Consider the following 20657-nt stretch of genomic DNA (forward strand, 5'->3'; position numbering starts at 1 on the left):
TGTTCTGCTTGTCCCCTTTTCCTAGCCCTTCTATGAAAATTTTTCAAGCTGTCAGGATGCTGTACTTAGAAAATAATTGAGGTCTAGAGCTATAAAAGTCAATTCACTTTCTGGAGGGCTGATGTGTCAGGTGTTGAGTACTGCCTTGATTCAAACACAGCTGATTCCCTTTGGGAAGGTGGGTGCCTGATTTAGTGGGATCCCTTTCATATGTTTGTCCTTCCTAAGCACCAGAAGCATCCTACGCATGCTGAAGGTTTTTAAGGTGCTTTTCACTTTAAAGAGAGAAACATTTGAGCTGTGTCAGGGAGGTTTCATGCAAGTGAAGTTCTACTACGCAGGGCTGCCCACCTCCCAGACTGGCTATTAAATGGGTTTGGAGTTTGCGTTTCTGAGCTGTGCCCGGCCTGCTATCCAAAAACCTCTTCACATCTTTAAAAGGTAAGCCATAGACTCTGCCCCTGAACCTGTAATGGATCCAGCTATGCCAGAAGAACTTTTCAGCAAGCTCTACGCTGGGTGGAGACTTGCAGTTTTGTAATAATTTTTCTGTCTGCAAGTAGCAGTTTTTCCTTCAAAATTCTGCTCCTACCTGCTTGTACTCAGCTATCTTAAGGTGAAACAGTGAGATGATATCTGGAGGTAGTATCTTATTTAGCGCCTCTGAACTTCTGTTTTGCAGGAGGTTCTCCTATGATAAGAGGGACTGGGAGGTTTTCCATCAGGCTGGAAGGACCGTGTGGGTAACGCTTTCCTACTAATCTGAAAAATCCCTTTTTCCCTCAAAAACTACAGTAGTTACTGGACTGCTGAATGCCAATCTCTTGACTTGTTGAGGAGAGTTTACATGTGTCTGACTCTCAGCATCCATCACTTACTAGTTTGATGCTGTTGCAGGAGCAAATGTTCGTCTCGTTGCTTTTTAACCAGCCCTCCTGTTGGGTCCTGCGCCGATGCTAAAGCAGCTTTGATGGCAGCACAAAGCATTCCTGCTGTCAAGCTGTCCTCCCAGTAGGACGAGCATGAGTGTTGTGGGGCTGAGCTGCACCCACGGCTTTGCAAGCAGGTCTCAGGACAGTTGGGGGATAGCACGTAGGGTTGCGCTGCAAGAAAAGCCACCATGGTCTGGCGTGCAGAAGCTGGCCAGCTTGAGCTGCCTGAGCATGGCCGAGCATCATCTTACTCCTAAGCACACAAAGCAGAGCCTGCGTGTCTGATACTGTTATCTGCTTTATCCGGCTAAATTGGACCCATCTGATCTGTCATCCAAGACCCAAATGCTGTTGGATCAACGACAAATACTGCCTGTATGTGCCAGTTTTGCCTTATGCTGCTGTGCCATCCTGGCTAGAACGACTCTTGGTCACTGCGCAGAGATGCGAGTCGCAGCTGAGCTGTGATTCAAGCTGTCATATTCCCTCTGCGTTGTCATCACAGCAGTTTCACCCTGTTTTGCAGCTGGCCGGCACGCCGTAAGCTTAAAGTATCACTTAACTTGTGCTATAGATTTTTGGTGTGTGGAAGGGGAGGAAGTAGGGAGCCGGTAAAAGCTCTGCCTGCAGCCGACAGTCTCCAGTGGAGATGAGCTGCTGAAGGGCAGAGGCCACCTGGGACTTGGTGTGATCAAATCAAAATGTTTCTCTGGACGGCAGAGGAGCGACTCAGCAGAAGTCTTTTATTATTGCTGCTTTCTTAGCATTTTTCATCTGCCAAGAAGTAGCCTCTTCCTTGGCAGTGCTTCTGGAGTTAAATTTGCATGCTGCTGAGCACTCTCTTTCAACCGAGTTCTGTTGTTGATTTTTCTTAAGCTTCCTGTAGATTATACCTGTAATGTAATTAACATGCATAACTTGTTCTCAAAGAAAAAAAAAAATGCAATCACAGAGCATACCCTTAGTCATCTCAACTCCTCTCTTACCTGGTTAAAATTAAGCAGCCAAAACCTGCTGCTTAATTCCTTTTCAGCAGGTAGAGCTGACCCAATGCGAGAACTGCACAGCCAAGGAAAACTGAAGGGGAAACAATTTCTCTTTGGTATTAACCAGCAGAACAGAGTTGGCCATCACAGATGTGGTCTGGCTTTGCACTGACTGGCAAAACTCACACAGTGCAGCTACCTGCAGCTTAGCAGGAACAGGAGGTCACGTCTTTCTTGCTATATCCATCACGTGGGAGCCATGATCCAAGCTGCGAAGGCTGCCGATAGCACCTGGCTGGTTGAACAGCGTGGAGACGATGTGCGGAGCAACATACGTCTTCAAACTGTGAAGCTGAGCTTGGAGGTGGAAAAGCAGCCCGGGGAGCTGGTTCATGATGTGGCTATATTTTAATTACATGAGAGCTTTTTGGGCAAATCCCATTGCCTTCAGTAACCCCTCAGTTAACCCTCAAGAAGTTAAAAAAACTGCAGCACTGCAGCTTCTCACGCCTTTCAGCAAAAACACAGGCTCCACTGAATACACAAAGAAACCCAGAAAGCAAAGTGGGAATAATTATGTGAAATGAAACCTTTTGATATTTTCTTCCACCCTTGTCCTTGTATCGCAGGTGTGTGGGAAAAGGTAGATAATTAAGCTAGAACTTTTGGGGGTGGTTTAAAATAGTCCTTCTAAAATTATATACTGTTTTGATCCTTCTCTTTTATGTCCCAGCTGCCATCGTCACTGGAACGAGATTGTTGCAAAGGGTATGTTGATATAAAATCCAATGGTAATGTGGAGATTTGAGTGCAGTCGTATTCCTTGAGCCCTAGAAATGTGAATTCAGTCTCCTGAAACTTGCCAAAAAAGCAATTTATTGTGTTGTGCTGTATTCTTTTGTCTTTGTCAAGAATTGAAACAATTTCACTTGACTGTAGTTTGCTCACTACAGCTAAAAAACTGCCTGTGAATGGGTGTTTCTGGGTAAATTTCCCAGATTTTGGAAAGTCTTCCTGCAGCTTAGCCTTTCCAGCTAGGGCTGATTCTCCTCCCAATCTTTTTTTTTATGAATACAAATGTGAACGTCCTCTTGGTACACTCTCTGAAACTGCTTCTTTCTTTGTGTATGTGAAGAGTTGTTTAATAGTCAAGCCATGATATCAGGAAACCAGCTTGTACAACTCAAGGAAAATGAGATGCCACCCTGTTTTAATAACACAACGATCATGAAAATTGTTTTTCCGCAACTGAAGTAAAAATCAAATCGTTTGGAGTTTTACCAGCAGCAAGAACAAATATGTTCTTCCTTCTGTCCTTCCCAAGTCTGTTTTTCTTCTGTTCCTTTTTCTGTACCTTTTTTTGTAGATTCAGATACTAACAAGCTACTCAAAACACAGCAGGGATTCAATACATTCTGCATATCCTGAGAAGATGCAGAAAACATGCTGGTTTTCTGGAGTGAAGCTGGAGTCTTGGAGTCTGCAAGGAAGCCATGCTTTACTTGCAGACTCATTGGAGATGAGAGTGGCTCTGTCTACTCATGGCTTGTATACAGTTGTTGTACCATTGTGGGCCGAGTGTCATCTCTTCCCATTAAAAGCTTGGTGTGCTCTGCAGTCATCAGGGGAGAAGGTATTGATCCAACTTGTGATGTTCTCCCTTGCTTTATTTCCAAGTACTTCGTGGATTCAGAGAGTGTTTGAGCCGTGCCTCTTCCACGTCCAAGGGCAGGAGAAGCACCTTGCTCTGCCTCTCCTCCCTCTCGCCCGCAGCTCTGCACCCTTCTCGCCCGCTGACGGGCTTAAGCGGAAAGTCCTGCTGCAGCTACTCCTGCTGGGCAGTGATGCTGGAGCATTTAGCATTTGCTAAAAAGGAGATGATTCATTGCCCAACCAAAGCAGGAAAAAGGATGTTGTGAAAAGCTGGCAGTGCAGAGCCCAGTGTCTGGCAGCAGTTGGAGCAAACAGAGCAGGAGGGTGTTCGGGCGGAGCATGAATAAGAGGAGCTCATAATGAGTCTGTAAAAGGACTGCTGAGATACCATCTGGAATAGGGTGAGCAGTTACGGAGGAGATATCTAGAATAAATGGGGCAGAGAGCAGAGAAAGCCAGCACAATGTCTGGTCAAGGTTTGAGGAGGTGGCTTATCTAGTGGCTACTGTGGCTGCCCTCTCTGCTGCTTTCCTTTCTGGGCTTTGGGCAAGGGAGAGGAGCAGATGGGACTGGTCCTTGCTAAGTGGTGCTCTGCTGAGTGTCCCTTCTCCCAGAGGAGTCAAAGCCAATGGTGACCCAGCTGCCTCCCTGGCAGCATCACAGAGAAGCGAGCAGGAGACAGTGAGATGCTGCCAGATGCTCTGGACAGGTCCAGTTGCTCTTCACCCTGTTCAGATGAGTGAGAGAGAACTAAAGGTAAATTGTGGGCTCTCAAACCACAGTATCAAAGCTCAGGAGAGCAAGGAAATTATTCAGGAGCTTTACAGTCAGAAGCCAGGCTGAAAATACTTACAATTCCCAAGCAGGTTGGTCATCTCCACGATCTCTATCAGAGCGGTAGGCAGGAAGCTGCTGCATTGCCTACCATCCTCCAACTGCAGTCACCGTTGAGGTACAGCGGTGCTCTAACCCCACTTCTGTACGTTGATGTTTTTTGTGTGTGTTGGATCAGCTTACTATTTTTAGGTTGTTTCCCTAATCTGATGCCAATTCAAGGTTTGTAAAGTCTTGGAGAGGTTGGCAAGATTGTGGTGGACCCTGTGCCATCACCTCTTTTCCACCTGCAACGTAGCTGCAAGTGAGTTAGTGCCAGAGTCAGAAATTGCATTTTCTGTTCATTTTCCTTTGCATCTCAACTGCTGGGTGTTTCCTTACAGCAATGAGAAAATATTCTCCATCACCCAAAATCTCTGTCCTTCCCCCAAATCCTCCAATTAAGGTTGAAGGTGAAGGACTGTACTGAAAAGCTTTTGCAGTCCTACTTTGAAATAAGACATCTCTGAAACATATGCAATCAAATATTTAAAAGACCTTTAGGATAACTTTATTCCAAGTAACAAGCCTATCTTAACTTTTCTCCCCTCTTTCTATTTTTGAAGATTATTCAGAAACCTGAAGGTCAGAATGAGCCTTTTTAATTCCAGCTCATAGATGTAACCTGTTAACCACCATACTCAGGTAGATTTAAACCTGCTATCATGAGGTGTGTTTTAAGAGGTTAAAAGATGAGATCTTGGCCCAGTATGTGTTGATAGCAAAGCTTCTGTTTCAGCCAGGATTTTATTCCGATTTGAAAATTAAGAGAAGGGTAGATCCTCATTAGTGTAATCAGCTTAAATGGGTTGACTACTCTAAAGCAATTTGTTTAATTTGTTTGGAACATGTTTAATTTTAGCTATAGATATTCAGCTCTCACACAGTTGCTATTTATGCTGTTTATCATGTAATTTTGTGTTCTGTGATTTGTAAAAATAAACTTTCTGCTCTGAAGGAGAATTTTGTGACAATCTACGTCCCATTCATCAGTGCTCCTTTAAAATCACATAGAACTTTTTGTGCACTAATGCTGCTGTTGTCGTGCCTCTGTATCTATTTCTATGAAGAATAGTTCTTGCTGCTCATGTAGAGTGTGTTTTTGCATTGAGCATCAGCCATTTGTTTGACAGTGGATTGCTCCCCCCTCCCTCTGTCTTTGGGTATCTAATTTGAGATTCCTTAAGAGTGTCTCCCCTCTGTAATAGAGCTCGGCTTTGAAGCCTGCTTGAAGAAAGGTTACGAAATTGTTCTGTAATTCTTCTTCTTGAAATTGAAGATGTCAGCTTCTCTTTATTTGGCCATACCACACCTAAGGGCAGTGGAAACCAATTTCCCATAGGAGCCAAAATAATTGGCGATTCAGAAGCTACCAGTATTGTTCACTTTTCACAAGTTGTGGTTGTGTCTTGGCAATTTGAGATACAGGGACTTGGCTTTTGTGCCTCCACTGATGTAGGTGCCACATGTAGCTTCCTGCACTGGATACCTCATCTCTTCTTGGGTGTACTGTGGGCTGCTCACTGTTGCATGAGATTTATTCATAGCCTCTCATGATGCCCATATACAGAGCATCAGTACGTATTCTCTGCTGCAGCAGATGGTTTCCGTTTTCCGTGCCTTCCACGTGGGGCAGATGCTGCAAAATCAGATTTCCCTTGGGCATAACCTTTGATTGGCATCTCTCTGCCAGCCACCATTTCATAACCAGTCCTGGAAATGGCTTTGGACTGTCTGTATGACTTGTACGTCTGATGCCTGGACTAACGTGGCTTATTGGAGTATGCTGGGTGTCTGATGAGTTATTAGGGCCGTTAGTCATGCTGTAAAGCATGTGGCAGCAAGACAGCACTGCTTGAATCAGCCAGGATGCTTGATCTTGCAATGGAAATTTGCTGAAAGATGTAGTTCCCTGGTGTTAATTCAGCTCAAATGAAGATCTCTCGAAGAGCAGTGGTCCTGCTGTTTGTTACTGTTCCCATTCTTGCATTCAAGCTCAAGTGAACACCAAGCTTTTTTTTGGGTTGATCCGACATACTGCTCAGCGACATGAGCACGGGGAGGTGGTGGGATGGGTGAGGGTGGAGTGAGGATGGGATGGTCCCTTTTGGTGGCAGCCCACAGGAGCAGTGAGAGTTCTAGCATCTTGGGAAACCCAAGGCCGGAGTTGTGTGGCTGCTCGGGAGCGTGGTGGAAGCAAAGTCTTGAGTTTTCGGCTTTGATGTCTGCATTTGCTCTCATTCCAGCCACGATGCTTTAATCTCCGAAATGCTATGCTAGGTTTTTGCTGTGCTCAGCTTGAATTTTTTCCAAGACATCGCACTGCTGAAATAGCAGAATTTGCCTGTGGATTCCAGTGCAGTGATCAGTCTGTGTTTATTGGGGTGATAAACTTTCCACAAGAGCAAGGGTGGAGTGGGGCCTTTTACAAGCCAAATCACTCAGCAGCAAGACCAAAGCTGTTAAGCAAATTTGGACGATTTCTGCTTGCAGCAGCCTCCACTGTAACAGGCTGCTTTTTCTCCAAAGGAGAACTTGAACGTGTTGTGCTTGAATTTTCTTCCCTTGATGTGTTGTTGTTCTTTAATGCCACAGAGCAATTCCTTGTTTAGATGTGATTTGGTACATTAATTACATTAAACTGATCATGGTTTGTATTTCAAGTGTTGAGTTGTACCTTTGAATCCTCAAGATGAGACCTCTGCTCTGCCTGTGGCTTTTCATCCTGCACAATTTGAATCCAGAACTGCACATCTAGGACAGACTGCTTCACAACACCGTGGCTTGCTTTGACCTTTTCAGTCCTCTGCCGACACAATTGCTTGCCATTAAAAACCTCAAGTTCGACTGCCCAGACAAAAGATACTTTTTCCTCAATCAATCTCTTTTGTTGGCAATGTCCTTCTTAAGTATTTACAGATCTGCTCGTGATATTTGTGGAGTTCCTGTGGTTCACCATGGCAATGGACTCTGTGGCACCAGGACACATTGCTTGTTGCTGAAATAGAGCCAAGCTACATCACAAATTATGCAGATGGGCTGTGATTAAATAAAATTTTATGCAGATTTTCTCAGGCTGCCCCTTTTTACTGTTCATAAGGAGAATGGGTCCAGAGATGCCTGTATCTCAAGCTTGCAGAGAGCCATCCTGAAATCATCTAGCCTCATCTGCCTGCTTGGATCCTGCAGGCAACAGGCACCCTTTAATATTTACATCAAGCTTACAGCTTCTCTTTTGAGCTTTGTTCCTTCATAAAAAGATGCTAAGTGTTGACTTGCGTTTGAGTGAGCTGATCTGGGGGTGCATTACCCTGTGTCCCTTGTAACTTCATTTCAGTAACGAGTGTGGAGCTGAGGAGCCCTGGTTTGGGCTGGGAGGCTCTGCAGGGCTTGTCAGGCAATGCCCCTTTGGGTCCAGGATACGTGAGCCATGCAGCCTGGGTCTGAAAATGAGATATATACTACAGCATTTTTATTCTAGCAAAGCCAGTAGGTAAGTTGTTGACTGCAGAGCTGGCAGCATTGCTGCTGAAAACCCTCAGAGAAAAATCGAACCCTAAAAATATGCCTGAAACTAATAATGTCTTCTGTAGGCTGGCACTTAGGATGTTTTTTTTTAATGTTCTTCGCTACAGCTTCACCTTGTAGGAGCTCCCACCAAGAGCAGAGCCTTCCTGAGGTTTAAAGCTGAGAAGGGTACTCCAAGCTCTTGACTTGTAAGGCTTTGAGTAGGTAAAGCTAACTGAAGGAGTTGGGACCCCAGAGAGCACTAAATAGTTGCGTTGCTTCCTTCCCTACATGAAATCCCCATCTTTTGAGTCTTACTGCAATTTATCTTCCTGGTTCTTATGCCCAGTAGGAATTTAATTTTAATTGCAATGCTCTTTCTTTACCAAGTAAGGCTGTAAATGTACTCCTTTCCCCTTGCTCTGGGAACAGGATTCTTCGCCTTCCTTAAGAGCCTTTCTGCAATTTTCTTCTCCTGTATACCTTAATTAGCACACTCCTAATCCAAGTGGTTTCCTTTCTGATTTGCACTTTTCAAGACTGTTATTCTGATGTAGAAATTGTGGTAGAAGTACTCACTGTATTTATATCTTGAATTTATAATGGTTTCAGTTTTAAACTTTTTATAGAATATTCTGTTATTCTCCACTATTATTCTCTATTATTTTTCTATTACTCTCTAAAAAGTAGATCTTGGTATTAGATGTAATTATGTAGGTAAGTCCTCATCAGATTTTACTGAAAACTCAGTGGCTCACCATGAGTTACTTCAAGAGCTATTGCAATTATTCAAGCCTTCAGCACTAAGCTGATGGCATTAAATTATCATTTATGTTGATTTGGGGGTATTTGAAAATGTTTTGGAGCTGCCTGGATCACATCCCATCATTGTTTGGCTTTCTGAATTGCTTCTGCATCAAACCGTCCTGTTTTCTTAGAGGACTTAATTGCTGTTAATGCTTCCTAAAACATGAAGCTCTGTTAGGAGCAGTAGCCTCCCAAGACCAGGTTAGGTAAATCTTTTACATAGGACGTAAAACTCCAGTTAGACTGGGAATTCCTGCAATACTCTGTAATATCTCATTAATGCATCCTGATGACTGATACCTAATATGATTCCCCAAGCATGTGAGTTAACAAGATTAAAACTATCCTACGGTAATCTTTGTCAGGCTGCATTTTGTTCTTTTTGAGTAATACATGGGAGCATGAGTTCTGTAATATTTAAGCTTTAGTAATATCAGCGCTGCATTTATTGTACTGTTGGCAAGTTGATGAGTGCCGTTGGGCAGATTAACGAGGCTTTCCTAAATCTGTAGTAGGACATAAAGTTATTATGTTGCTGACACACTCCAGCCTTAGTGTTTCCCTGTTCTACTGCCTTAAGCTGTGCTAGGCTAGGCTGCCTGAGCACACCACGGAGCAGATACAAAACCGTGCAGTTACACAAGCAATTTAATTCTGGTATCTGAGAATTAGTGAAGTTTTTTGCTATTTTTAATATTGATCTCATATGTAAATATAGATGTGTGTGTGCATTTACTTAAAACGTGCTGTAAAATTTGTAATCACTATGCTTTCAGGTCCTATGCTATATAATTTACGCACCTCTGTGCAACTTTGTGAAAAAAAGCTGTGTACATAGTAGTGCTCCCCTTGCTGAGCCTTTACACTGAATAGCAGGACGTCATATCTTTATGTATTCAAGCAAAGATGTTGTTTTGACATAGGACAAAATCCCATATTTCAAAACAAAAACCCTTCCATTGTGTTTTGGAACTGCTTATGAGATACAGACTGGAAATATATTTTTTAAAAGAAGTGTTACACAGCTTGATACTGATGTCGGGACGCCAAGTGCCTGTGCTAGATGCTGATCAGAAAAATTTGCAGTTAGCCCTGCACTGAATTCCTCCCTGTATGGGCTGGTCTGATTTTTCTTTTTGACTAAAAGGTAATTCAAGGAGTGCTGTGCAGCTCAGTGAGTGTTCAGGCACCGAGGCTGGTTTTTCCCTTTTCTTGTGGTGCCTTTCAGAAAGCTAATCCATGCAAAAAGCCACTGTCAGCTGAGTATAAATATTGCGTACTCTTGCTGAGAAATCTGTTGCTGAGCTGTTAGGTGGGAAGGGTAGGCTCTGGCTCCTACCAGTTGGGTGTCGAGAGTTTTGTGTGCGACTACAGCAAAATGCTTTGCACATATGCTTAATGACTACGATTGCTTATTTTTACATGGTGATGGGTCAAAATTTAAATCTTTGCTCTTTTTTAAAGGAAAACTTTTCTTTTTTCCTTTCTCAAGAGTATAATAAGAGTAAACTTTGTGTAAGGTTGTGCTAAAAAACTGCGGCTATATATTATCTTGGTTGAAAAAGCAGCCCTTTTTTGGACATGCCTTATTTTCTGCAAGGGCTATCATCTTCCTAACTGCTCAGACGAGTGCCAGCCCACGTTTGGGGCTGTATTTTGCCTGGTGTTTAGTGCAACATAGGGAACTCCGTGTCTTGTTCCATAAGTCCAAGCGTTTCAGCTGCCAAAGCTAGAAGCTTTCATGTGGTCGTGTTATTGCTTTGAAATCCATTTGTGTATTCAAGGGTGTAGCTGAGCAAAGCTTGCACTGATTTGGCCTTCGGTTCATTCACAGTGCGTGCTGAAACTTATTTGTTTGTTGGGCAAGATCAAACAGAAAGGACACTCAAGAGGTAAAAATAAGGGCTCTGCCCAGCAAAGGATTTACACATAGGAGAAGGGGTATTAACATTGTCCTGTTGACTGATTTCAATTCTTTTCATATTCTTCCAGCTGAAGGGCTTCCCCAGGTGTATTACTTCGGACCATGTGGAAAGTACAATGCCATGGTACTAGAGCTGCTTGGTCCTAGCTTGGAAGATTTATTTGACCTCTGTGATAGAACGTTCACTTTGAAGACGGTATTAATGATAGCCATCCAGCTGGTGAGTAACAGTGGGCAGGGCTCTGCCCGGCAGCCTTCACGATGCCGACTTGTGTTTATGTCAGTCCTGGGTTAGCTGAAGGATGGGGTTGGTACAGTGTGAGGTTCAGGGGTGTCTGTTGGTTGGAGAGAGAATCTCTTTCCATCGTAGAACCACAGAATACTTTGAGTTGGAAGGGATCTTCAAAGATCTAGTCCAACCTCCCATGGGCAGGGACATCTTTCACTAGATCAAGTTGCTCAAAGCCCCGTCCAACCTGGCCTTGAACACTTCCAAGGATGGGGCATCCCCAACTTCTGTGGGCAACCTATTCCAGTGTCTCACCACCCTCAGTGAAGAATTTCTTCCTTATGTCCCAACCTAAACCTACCCTCTCTCAGTTTAAAAATGTTGCCCCTTGTCTTGTCCCTACAGGCCTTGATAAAAAAATATCTCTCCATCTTATAAAAGAAAGTTTCTCAGGTCTGAGAAAAACTCTTGCTTATGAAGGGAAGGTCAAATTATGCTTATGAGCAAACTTGCTCCTTGCATAGCAGAACCAGTGAAGCTGGATTCCTATGGACTTGCGTCCTGTGTCCCCTACACACCCCTGCCCCAGTGTCTACCCCAGCTCCCTCCCTCTGTTTGGACATCCCCCAGAACATCTCATTTCTTACCCGCTCCCTGCGACACAGGGAGTACAGCACCCTCCCACACTCCTACCAGTTTTACTGGTTTGATGCTACCAGGCTGGTCATAGACTGAAACTTCTCAGAGCAATGGGAGCTGAGCTCTGCTTAGCCAAAATACCAGTATTTGAGGTCTCTGCCTTGGTCAAATTTGGTCAAAATTGGCCAATGGTTTTAAATGGCTAACAGTTGGAAAATAATAGCTCTGTGGGCAGCATCACGGAGTCCCTAATTTGCCTGAAAAGGAAAGGAAACCAAGCTGAAAGTGGTATTGGATTTGTGTTTGCATTAAAAGTGGACAACGTGAAAACTGAACATACTAAATGTGGTGAGTGAACTTCCACAAGTTGGTAGGGCCAATCAGTTATCATTTTAGTTTGGCTTTCTGGTTTTCAGCCTGTGGTCTGCAGATACCCAAGTAGCACAGCAGAGGTGGGACTGTATAGTCACACTAGCAGATCTGTGGATAGAAGTGTTGAAGGAAAGAGAAGATGGGAAGGGAGTGAGGAACACAATCCTTTCTAAATAAACTGAAGTTTGCCACAGCAGAATCTCAAATGGAAAATTGAGGTCACAGATGCAGAAGTTTGAACAGTGCCTGCCTGATATTGGGTTCATGAAGTTGTCCTCCTGTGGCTGAGCAGTCTAGTTTTGTTCGTTTTGCATGTTCCTTCATCAGTGGAAAAGCAATTTGTAGTATTGTTTTTTTATTAAATCCAGTGACAACAGATGGTAAAGCCTTGGATATAGCTTGTATGACCTTTTGGTTGTAAAAATGTAAAGATTTAAATTTATTCCCACGTGACTGCTGGGGAAATCGAGATTGTCACAGCAGTGTCCATCTGCCTTTTGCCAAGCCCTAGGGTTGCAGATTAGCTCTGTACTTGGACGGTCTTCACTGGCATCATCTGCTGATCCTGTGACCTCAGCCAGCCTGCCAATTCATCTAGACACTGGTATCAGTTTGAAAAACAGATGTTTAGGGTGATGCAGGGGGACACCAAAAGCAGTCGCAAATGGAGGAGTTGATGTTCTCCAAAAGGAGCAGGCAGTGCTGCTGCTTTTTCCATGGGGAGATGTTTTAGGACCTTTCCAATCTTCTCAGGAAGATTACATGAGTTACCAGCTTGGAGCATATGCATTTAAGGAGACAGATTTAGCATCTTCAGGTGTGCCCCGTCTCCTTCCCTGGGAGGTTTACTGGGAGAAGGGCTTGCCTGGCCCTTGGTGACATGTTTTCTGAAGGGGCTGGCACTTACTGCTCGACTGGAATGAAAACCCTTTGGTCCACCCACAAGGCTTTGGGGGAAATCGTCTTGGATTTATCTTAGTTCCTACACTAAATCATTGCAGTCATTGTGCCACGCTCTAGTGTGAAGGAGAAATCAGAGAAGGAAAATTGGACTGTAAAATTCAGTGGGTTCATCTCCATAAATTATGTTTTGCTCTTGCTTTTGACCAGCCAAGCCTGCTTAAGCTGCTGTAATTCTGACCACAGGCATGAGGAGACATAAGACTTCACTGTCAGAATCCAGTGCATTGCACGAGCAGTGTTTCTCTCCTCTGATGCTTGACATGCCTGTTAATGAAGGCTAATATCCAGGGAGACTTCCAAAAATGTGAATGGCCCGGTACCACCCAGACAGCAGAGAGGAGCACCCTGCTCTGATGTAGGGAGTGAGGGACAACTCAGCACATTGCAGAACACTTCTACTCTGGTTCAGTTCTTGCCAAAATGTCATCAAATTATTATTTTTTTTAAGCCCGGGAAGACCACACAAAGGTAAAGCAGTACTATTTGTCTGGGAAGCCCCTCTGCAGCATGGAGCAGATGAAGCCTATGCTGGGAGTCACCTTTGCGTTGCCTCTCCTGCCTTGGGCTTGATCCTCTCTGGAGGGGGAGGAAGGAAAGGTCTGCCATGGATGTCTTTGCACTTGTTGGAGCAGCAATGCTGGCAGCTGGGGTGTCCTGAGCTAGTGGGCTGTTAAGTGTCCATTTCTTTGTCCCCTAGATCTTTCTCCCCAACCCTGCATGTAATGATCCCCATGATTTTAGGAACATCCAGTCCCTTTTCTGCTGTTTGCATGGTTCCTTGCCACTGCTGGCTCAGCCCAACAGCAGCCAGCTGCTGCTTTCAAGGTCCCACTTAGCTTTCTTCTCCACCCTCTCCCTCCTTAAGCCTGAATGCTGCTGCAGCACATCTCTGACCTCTGCATGTGTGCTGCGTGCTAAAACTAGGCAGGAGCTTTGGATGCGGTGTGGTGGCATTTGGATCTCCTTTTTTTGTGTCCAGTGGTCAATTTTTAGTCAGAGGCATCTCTGAAAGATGTTTTTTAATAAGCCTAAGTGCTTGGCTGGTCTTACTTAGCTTGACAGGTAGCAGCATCTCAGGACTGGAGTGGATCCTTTAACCCTACAGATGTTAGAAGAAAGAGAAGCCCTCTAGGAGAAACAAATATATCATCATTGTTTTAAGGAGTGTCACTTGTGATTATGGGAGAATTTAAATGTGGTTTTACGTGAAGAAGACTCTCCTGGCTGAAGGAGATAGAGACCAGATGATAATGAGTCTTCAAGGAGGAGAGCCTGTTTTGGAATCTTTTCAGATGAGATGATGCAGTAGGAAGGTCTGCCTCAGCAGGGGGATGAGCCACACAGCCCTCAGGTTTGTCACTAGGCTTGCATGTTCTTCTGGTAAGCATGCATTGTGTTCAGAGCTTTGGCAGCAGCTTGTCAAACACAGCTTGAGTCAAATCAGAAACACTTTTGGTCTCATGCACTATTTCATACCTTTCCATGAAAACCTGCATTGAAGGAGTCCTCTGTTTTCCCTCCCAGTGGAAATTTTCCAGCTCTGTTACTGCTGTAACTTGTGTGTCTCCGAAGCTTCATGTTGCTCTGCTAAGAGCATCAAACTGGAACTGCTTCCTCCATCCTCCATGTGCAGCTGAATAGATCAAGTGGTTGGTGTTCCTGAAGAGAGCAAAGCTTGGCAATTAAAAACCTGTTCACTAACATCAGTCCCTGAAGCCCATAAATCAGAAGTCATCTTAGGGCTTTGCAGAGCTGACTTGGTGTTTGGGCTGGGGGAGAATGTGTTTTTATTCTGGCTTCAATTTTTCACTCTTGGCTGTGTCCAACGTGTGCAATGCTCATTGACAACTCAGTTTTGTCAGGAGTAAATGTTATTTTCACCCTTGCTTTAAGTGCTTGCTGTCAGAGACAAGGTCCATTGTGCCAGGTAATGGATGTGGACCAAGTCATGGTGAAACATTTTTTGACTGGTGACCATCAAAATGGGCTTGCGTAAGAGACACCAAAACAGCCTTTAAACAGGAGAAATTTTTTCATCTCTGCTGATCTGATCTATACATATTCAAGCAGGTGATGTGTGGAAGAAGGGCTCAAATTTATTGGGATGGTCTAACAGAGCAGATGTTAACACTGCTTCACAGTCACTGTTTTTCCAGTGTAAAAGCAATTCCAACAGTTAGTCCCAGCTCCTTGCAGTGGTTTCTCTGTCCATAGAAGAATTAATGCACTGACATTAGAACCTGTAGTTCAAACACAAAGGAGTGGGCACCGTGTCTCCGCATCCAGCACATTTCTGGGATGGAAACTCCACTCCTCCACTTCTTCAGCTGTCCAGTGGGTTTGAGTCAGGCTAAGGTCGTGCTGCACCAGCACTGCTCATTTCTTCTCAGGCAGCAAGCCTGGAAGGGCAATGCAGTGCAGATAGTCACCAGCTCCCCATCACTAGCAGCCACAAGCAGGGCGAGTGTCTTGGCAAGGTGAATAAAGCATGGAGGCTACTCCAGGAAACATCTTTCTGACTTCAAGAGCGTCTTTCAGCGGTCGTTGGCTGTGCGCAGCTCTCCAGCAGCACATATGAAGTATCCAGGCAGGTGGAAGTAAAGAAAAAGGAATATGAAAGACCCAACAGCATCTGTGTGTGTGGTGGAAGCAAAAAAGGCAGACAAATGAGTATCTCTAAGTGTTGCTGGAGTGTATCGGTTCATCTGACATCTCAACTGTCCAAGTTGTTGTCCTCACCAATGCAACTTGCTGTGAGTTTTTAAGGAACAAAAAAAAAAAAATGCTTTTTTCAGATTGTGTAATTGCTGTTGGCCGTTTCAACAATGGAGCTTCTCTGGTAGCAGGGACAAATCAAATGAGCCAGTCAGGCTCTGTTTGAAAGGTTATTATGTATGGAGAGGCGAGGAAACACTTTGTTCCAGTTTTAAGGGTTGCATCTTAATTTGAATTGCCTCCTGACATATCTTTTTGTCTTCCAACCTGCTGCTGTGTCCTCTAGGTGATTCAAAGCGTGAAGAATGGCTGAAGTGCAGAGCATCTGCTCTGTTCTGCATCATCCTGTAATTGATTAGAAATAATGGCTGTTAGCTGTGAAACCCATTTTCTCAGTGCATTGAAATAAATCGCTACTTACAGGGGAGGGGAATGGCAACATGTGCTGTTACCTTCTTTGAAGAGCCTTTGAGCAAGTCCTGTTTTTTAAGACTGATTCACCTGCAGTCAATTTTTTCCTGTCTGCTGCCTTCCCTGTACAGCATTTTTTATTTTGCAAGGAGTGCTGCCCCCTCCTGCCTGTTACTTCTTTCTGGGTGGTGGAAATGCAGCAGATTTTCCTTAAAAATAAGGTATCTGATAAACCTCTGGGAGCGGGATGGAGTGATCACACGCATCTGGAGCTTTCCACCAGGTGTGGATCCAACATCTGTGAAGAGAAAGAGAGATCGGGGTTTGCCAGCTGAAAATGCATCTGGATTCAGAGCAAGAAGCCAAAGAGCAGTCAGGGTCTGTCAGCCCAACGGTGCTCGTGGTTGAGGCAAGCAGGGTGGCTGGAAGGACTGACGTGGGGTTACTGCTGCCTGGGCAGCTGCTCAGCTGGGGGAAAAGCTGGCTTGGTGATCCAGAGCTCCAGCCTGCCCTGTGCGGGAGGCACGGAGCCGACCTGCCAGTGTTGACCCAGTGCAGAACGGCTCAGTAACTAGCGAGTCCCCGCAGGGAGCTCCCTGGGGGGTGACCAGCCGGTGGCTCTCACCTTAGATGTTCCCCAGATCTGATAGCATCACACTGTGAGGTCCACCGCAATGGTGCGGCAGTGACCTCTGTGGACTGGTGCTCGTTAGTGCAAAATTTGGAGATTGCGAGAGCTTTGCAATGGTTTTGTAGTGTTGCAAGCCTGCATGCAGACAGGTAGCTTCTAAAGGTGTTTCCAAAGAAGCATCTTGCTCAAAAAAAGCCACCATGCCCTACAGCATGCTGGGCAGCTGCAGACCAGGATGGCCATAAAAGGGAATTCACATGTTTTCATTTAAAACCTAAAAAGGAAATTAAAAGGTAATAAATTAAGTGAAATCGTGAGTTATTTCCGATTGAAATCATCTATTAAGTTAGGAACTCAAAGGAGAACTGCTTGGCAACATATTCAGACTTTATCTGCAAGATTTTTAGTTTCAAAAGCAGTATTAATGATGAGCGTCTGAATAAGCATTGTTAGAGGGGAGATGGCCCTCCATCACCTTGGAAGTGGGGTTCCTGCCCTTTTAGCTTCCCTTCTCAGTCATACTGCCAGAACAAAGTTAGTCAAAAGCTGAAAAATACTCTAGCTATTCCTAGTTGACAACCGATGAGGTTAATTATTATTTTTAGTCAGCGTTGAGGATCGTAAGGCTTCCGCCTGCCCAAAAATCCCCCTCCATGAAGAATCTGGCGTGTCTAAGACAACATATGGGTCGAGGGAGGAAGGTGGTAAGACACAGAGCAACAAGGGAAGGCTGTGGGCAAGGGAAGAGATCTTGGTAACCAGTTTAGTATGTTTAAAATCAATACAAAAAGGCTGCTGCAATTCCCTGTGGCATCCTTCCAAGAGCTGTGTCCTGGTGGTAACGTTTCAGAAACAGTCTTTGCAATTTCTGTAGGAATAAAGTCAGAGAGTGCAGTATGGTAGCCAGAGAAGGGAGGAGATGACAAATTCCTTTTCTGACTCTGCATCGAAGGACGTGACCCAGCTCCGATCATAACTGCTGCCTTGGTTCAATCCATCCGTTGTTGTGTTTCTTGTAGAGCAGCTGAAATCTGAGATAGCACTGAGCCGAGGCTCAGTGATGGGCTAACAAAACCTCGCTGCCTCATTAGCTGGGAGAGCATGGTAGATGGTCTGCTCATGAATAACTTTTGCCTCATTGTTTTGCAGATATCTCGAATGGAGTACGTGCATTCGAAGAACCTCATCTACCGAGATGTCAAGCCAGAAAACTTCCTTATTGGCCGGCAAGGCAATAAGAAAGAGCACGTCATTCACATCATAGACTTTGGATTGGCGAAGGAGTACATTGACCCGGAAACCAAAAAACACATACCTTACAGGGAACACAAGAGCTTAACTGGAACAGCGCGATACATGTCCATCAACACCCATCTTGGCAAAGGTCTGTTGGTGGGAGCTTGCCATGCCGAGTCCTGTAGGCCTCTGACAGTAGCTTGGCTTATGGCTCTCTCGTGCCTTTCAAGCTATTTGTAAACCTCTTGATGCCCTGATGCTGTTTACAGTTGTGAGGCTTTTTTTCCCCCTTTTGAGGAACTGAGACAGCTGAAATGTTGGAAGCCTCGTAATTACAGTTTTTATTAGGAATAAATAACTGGTAGCAACCCTGCACTGTTAAAAGCCAGTAGGCGGGTAGTAATTGCTGCACTAAATGATGACCAAATAGATTTTTATAGCACAGCTCAGTACCGGTACCTTCCAGTTTCAGGTGTTAGAGTTGGATGTTCCCTGACCTAATAATTGGTTAGAGAAAATTAATGATTTAACTAATTTTAAATCTGGCTTTCATCTCCTCTCCTCACTGTCTTCTTTCATACCAGAAGATTACATTTCTGTGGCTGAAAGGCAAAAAACCTTATTAAATGTTTATATTCACTTAAACTCATAAGAGCAGTAAGATAATGGAATTTGAGTAGCCTCCCAGCTATGAGATCAAGGCATTGCTGGCTTTCATGTCTCTTGGAGAGCTTGCTCTCTTTGGGGAGTAAGGAGGGATAAGCCCAACTTCTAATTTTGGAAAACCTGGTGAAGAGTCAGGAAGGGATGGAGGAATGAGAAGTCACAGTGGGAGCAGGCTCGGGAGCTGCTGGTGCCAGGGATGCACTCTGTGGGTGGATGGGGAAAGAAGATCTGCTTGCATTTGAAGTACATCACGTGCCTTCTTTAGGACCCTTTTCCCTGCAGGTTTTGCAGCTCATGCCACAGTTCCTGTGGGGGAAGAGGTGGTTCTGGGTGGGTGTATTTGAAGAGGAAAAGGTTGGCTACCAGCTGTGCAGGGGCCTGTCTCTGCCCAGAAGGGTTTTGTGGGGCTGGTGCTTTGCTGGTGGGGCCAGCCCAGGTGGAGTCGGCCCCCTCATATTTCAGGACCAAGCAAAGTGAAGGAGTCTGATTGCAATTTTTCTGAAAGATGAGTGCACTCAACCATCTTCTCGGGAAGTTCATCTGCATCGTTGCACTAAATTACCCAGGACATCCTCTTTTTTTTCCATTTTTACAGCTATATTAAGGTAACCTGCTGGAACTGTCATCTCAATTCGCTTCTGCTGAGTGTTCTCACACCCAGCATCTTTTGAGGGTTAAATTTGCTGCTGCTTTTGAAGGAGAGTCATGCTGGGCAAAGAGCTGCATTTTTCTCCTCTTACAGATGATGCAGCAACAGGGACAGCTCACACGCAGTTTGTCGTGGCGTGTGGGCTGCATGAATAGATCTGCTCTGGATTGCGGCTGTGGAGCACGTTATTTGCTTGCAGGTGGAGATTTGGCGGAGGGGAGGTTGCATCAAATCAATCTGCAAGTTCAGTGAGCCCAAGTCTGCACAATACAGCCCAGCACAGCAGCAGTCCCATGCCGTTGCACTCCAGATTTGTTGTTCTGTCCTGTATCCTCCCCTGGGTTTGTCAATACAGTTTGGTAGATTATTTTAAGGATGCTTTTTCCCTTTGGCTTGAGGCCCCTTTTCCCCCCCTCTCATTTATAATCAACATCTGCATGGCAACAGCAGCAAGTGTTTCACAAGGAAAAGCAGTGCTAGAAGAAGCTATTTTTGATCCGCTCTGATGTGATGAGCTGCAGAAGCAATTGGAAAAGGGTTGGCACTGTGCAACATGGTAGTTCCCTGCAGCTGGTTGCAAGCATCCCCTGCCTGTTCCTGTGTAGTTTAGAGGAAATAACGTAGTCCAGCATCACATTGCAGGTGCACCGTTGGTGCTGGTGGTCCAGAGAACTGGGGAACTGCTTTATTCCTCTGTGATTAATACTTCTACCTCTTATCCATTCTACCTAAGGCTGGGCAGTATGTCTTACAGCTCCTGTGTTATCTCGTGTCTTCTAGCTGATCTTTTCCTTACATATTTTATGGGGGTTTGTGGTTCTAGGTGGTTTTGCACAAGATCTGAGCTACAGACAGCAAGTGAACTTCTCTGTGATAACTTTATCTCAGAAATAGGTGTGGCTACTGATCAGATCTCAGATCCATTTCTACAGCTGCAGCAATAATTTGTCATCTCTTCTGTTCTAGAACAAAGTCGTCGAGACGACTTGGAAGCCCTCGGCCATATGTTTATGTATTTCCTCCGAGGCAGTCTGCCCTGGCAAGGATTGAAGGTAGGTTTGAGCTTTAGGTTTTGCCCTTTGAAACTTTGGTCTCCGCCCAAATGAGAATCTGATGGGGGAAACATTTGCAAAATCCAGCCATAAACACTGTCCTCTCCTTTGTGTCCTTGAAGTCTAACGACAAGGCGTTAGCTTTACCTACAGGAAAGACTTTAAGTTAGAAATATGTTACCTGTCCCTTCAAGTTACCATTAGCTTAGCTGAATTGGTACAAGTCTGGAGAGAAGATTCAGCAGGGGCAGATGAGCAGCTGGGACAGGGACGGCAATGAGAGAGCTGTTGAGCTGTTGGAGCAGCTTTGCTGTAACATGAAGCTGCCCTGAGCTGGAGTGTGACTGGGACCGAGTAGTTGTTTATGAAATTCCGGTTACAGCACACAATCCCCCAGCTGCATCTGTGGAAC

At 44.8% G+C, this 20657-nt stretch overlaps 1 protein-coding gene across 5 annotated transcripts in view; it reads left to right on the plus strand.

Annotated features, from left to right (window-relative positions):
- Positions 1 to 20657, plus strand: part of CSNK1G1 (casein kinase 1 gamma 1) — a 110108-nt gene that overhangs the window by 67645 nt on the left and 21806 nt on the right. For all 5 annotated transcript variants that reach the window (XR_011327012.1, XM_069797692.1, XM_069797693.1 and 2 more), the window contains 3 exons: positions 10751 to 10902; positions 17792 to 18026; positions 20160 to 20245. Coding sequence is in view for 4 of the 5 variants with exons in the window: in XM_069797692.1 (XP_069653793.1) it covers positions 10751 to 10902; positions 17792 to 18026; positions 20160 to 20245 (473 nt within the window). In the remaining variant the exon portion in view is untranslated. The remainder of the gene's footprint in view (positions 1 to 10750; positions 10903 to 17791; positions 18027 to 20159; positions 20246 to 20657) is intronic.

This window comes from Haliaeetus albicilla, chromosome 12 (genome assembly GCF_947461875.1).
Source record: "Haliaeetus albicilla chromosome 12, bHalAlb1.1, whole genome shotgun sequence".
Lineage (NCBI taxonomy): Eukaryota > Metazoa > Chordata > Aves > Accipitriformes > Accipitridae > Haliaeetus > Haliaeetus albicilla.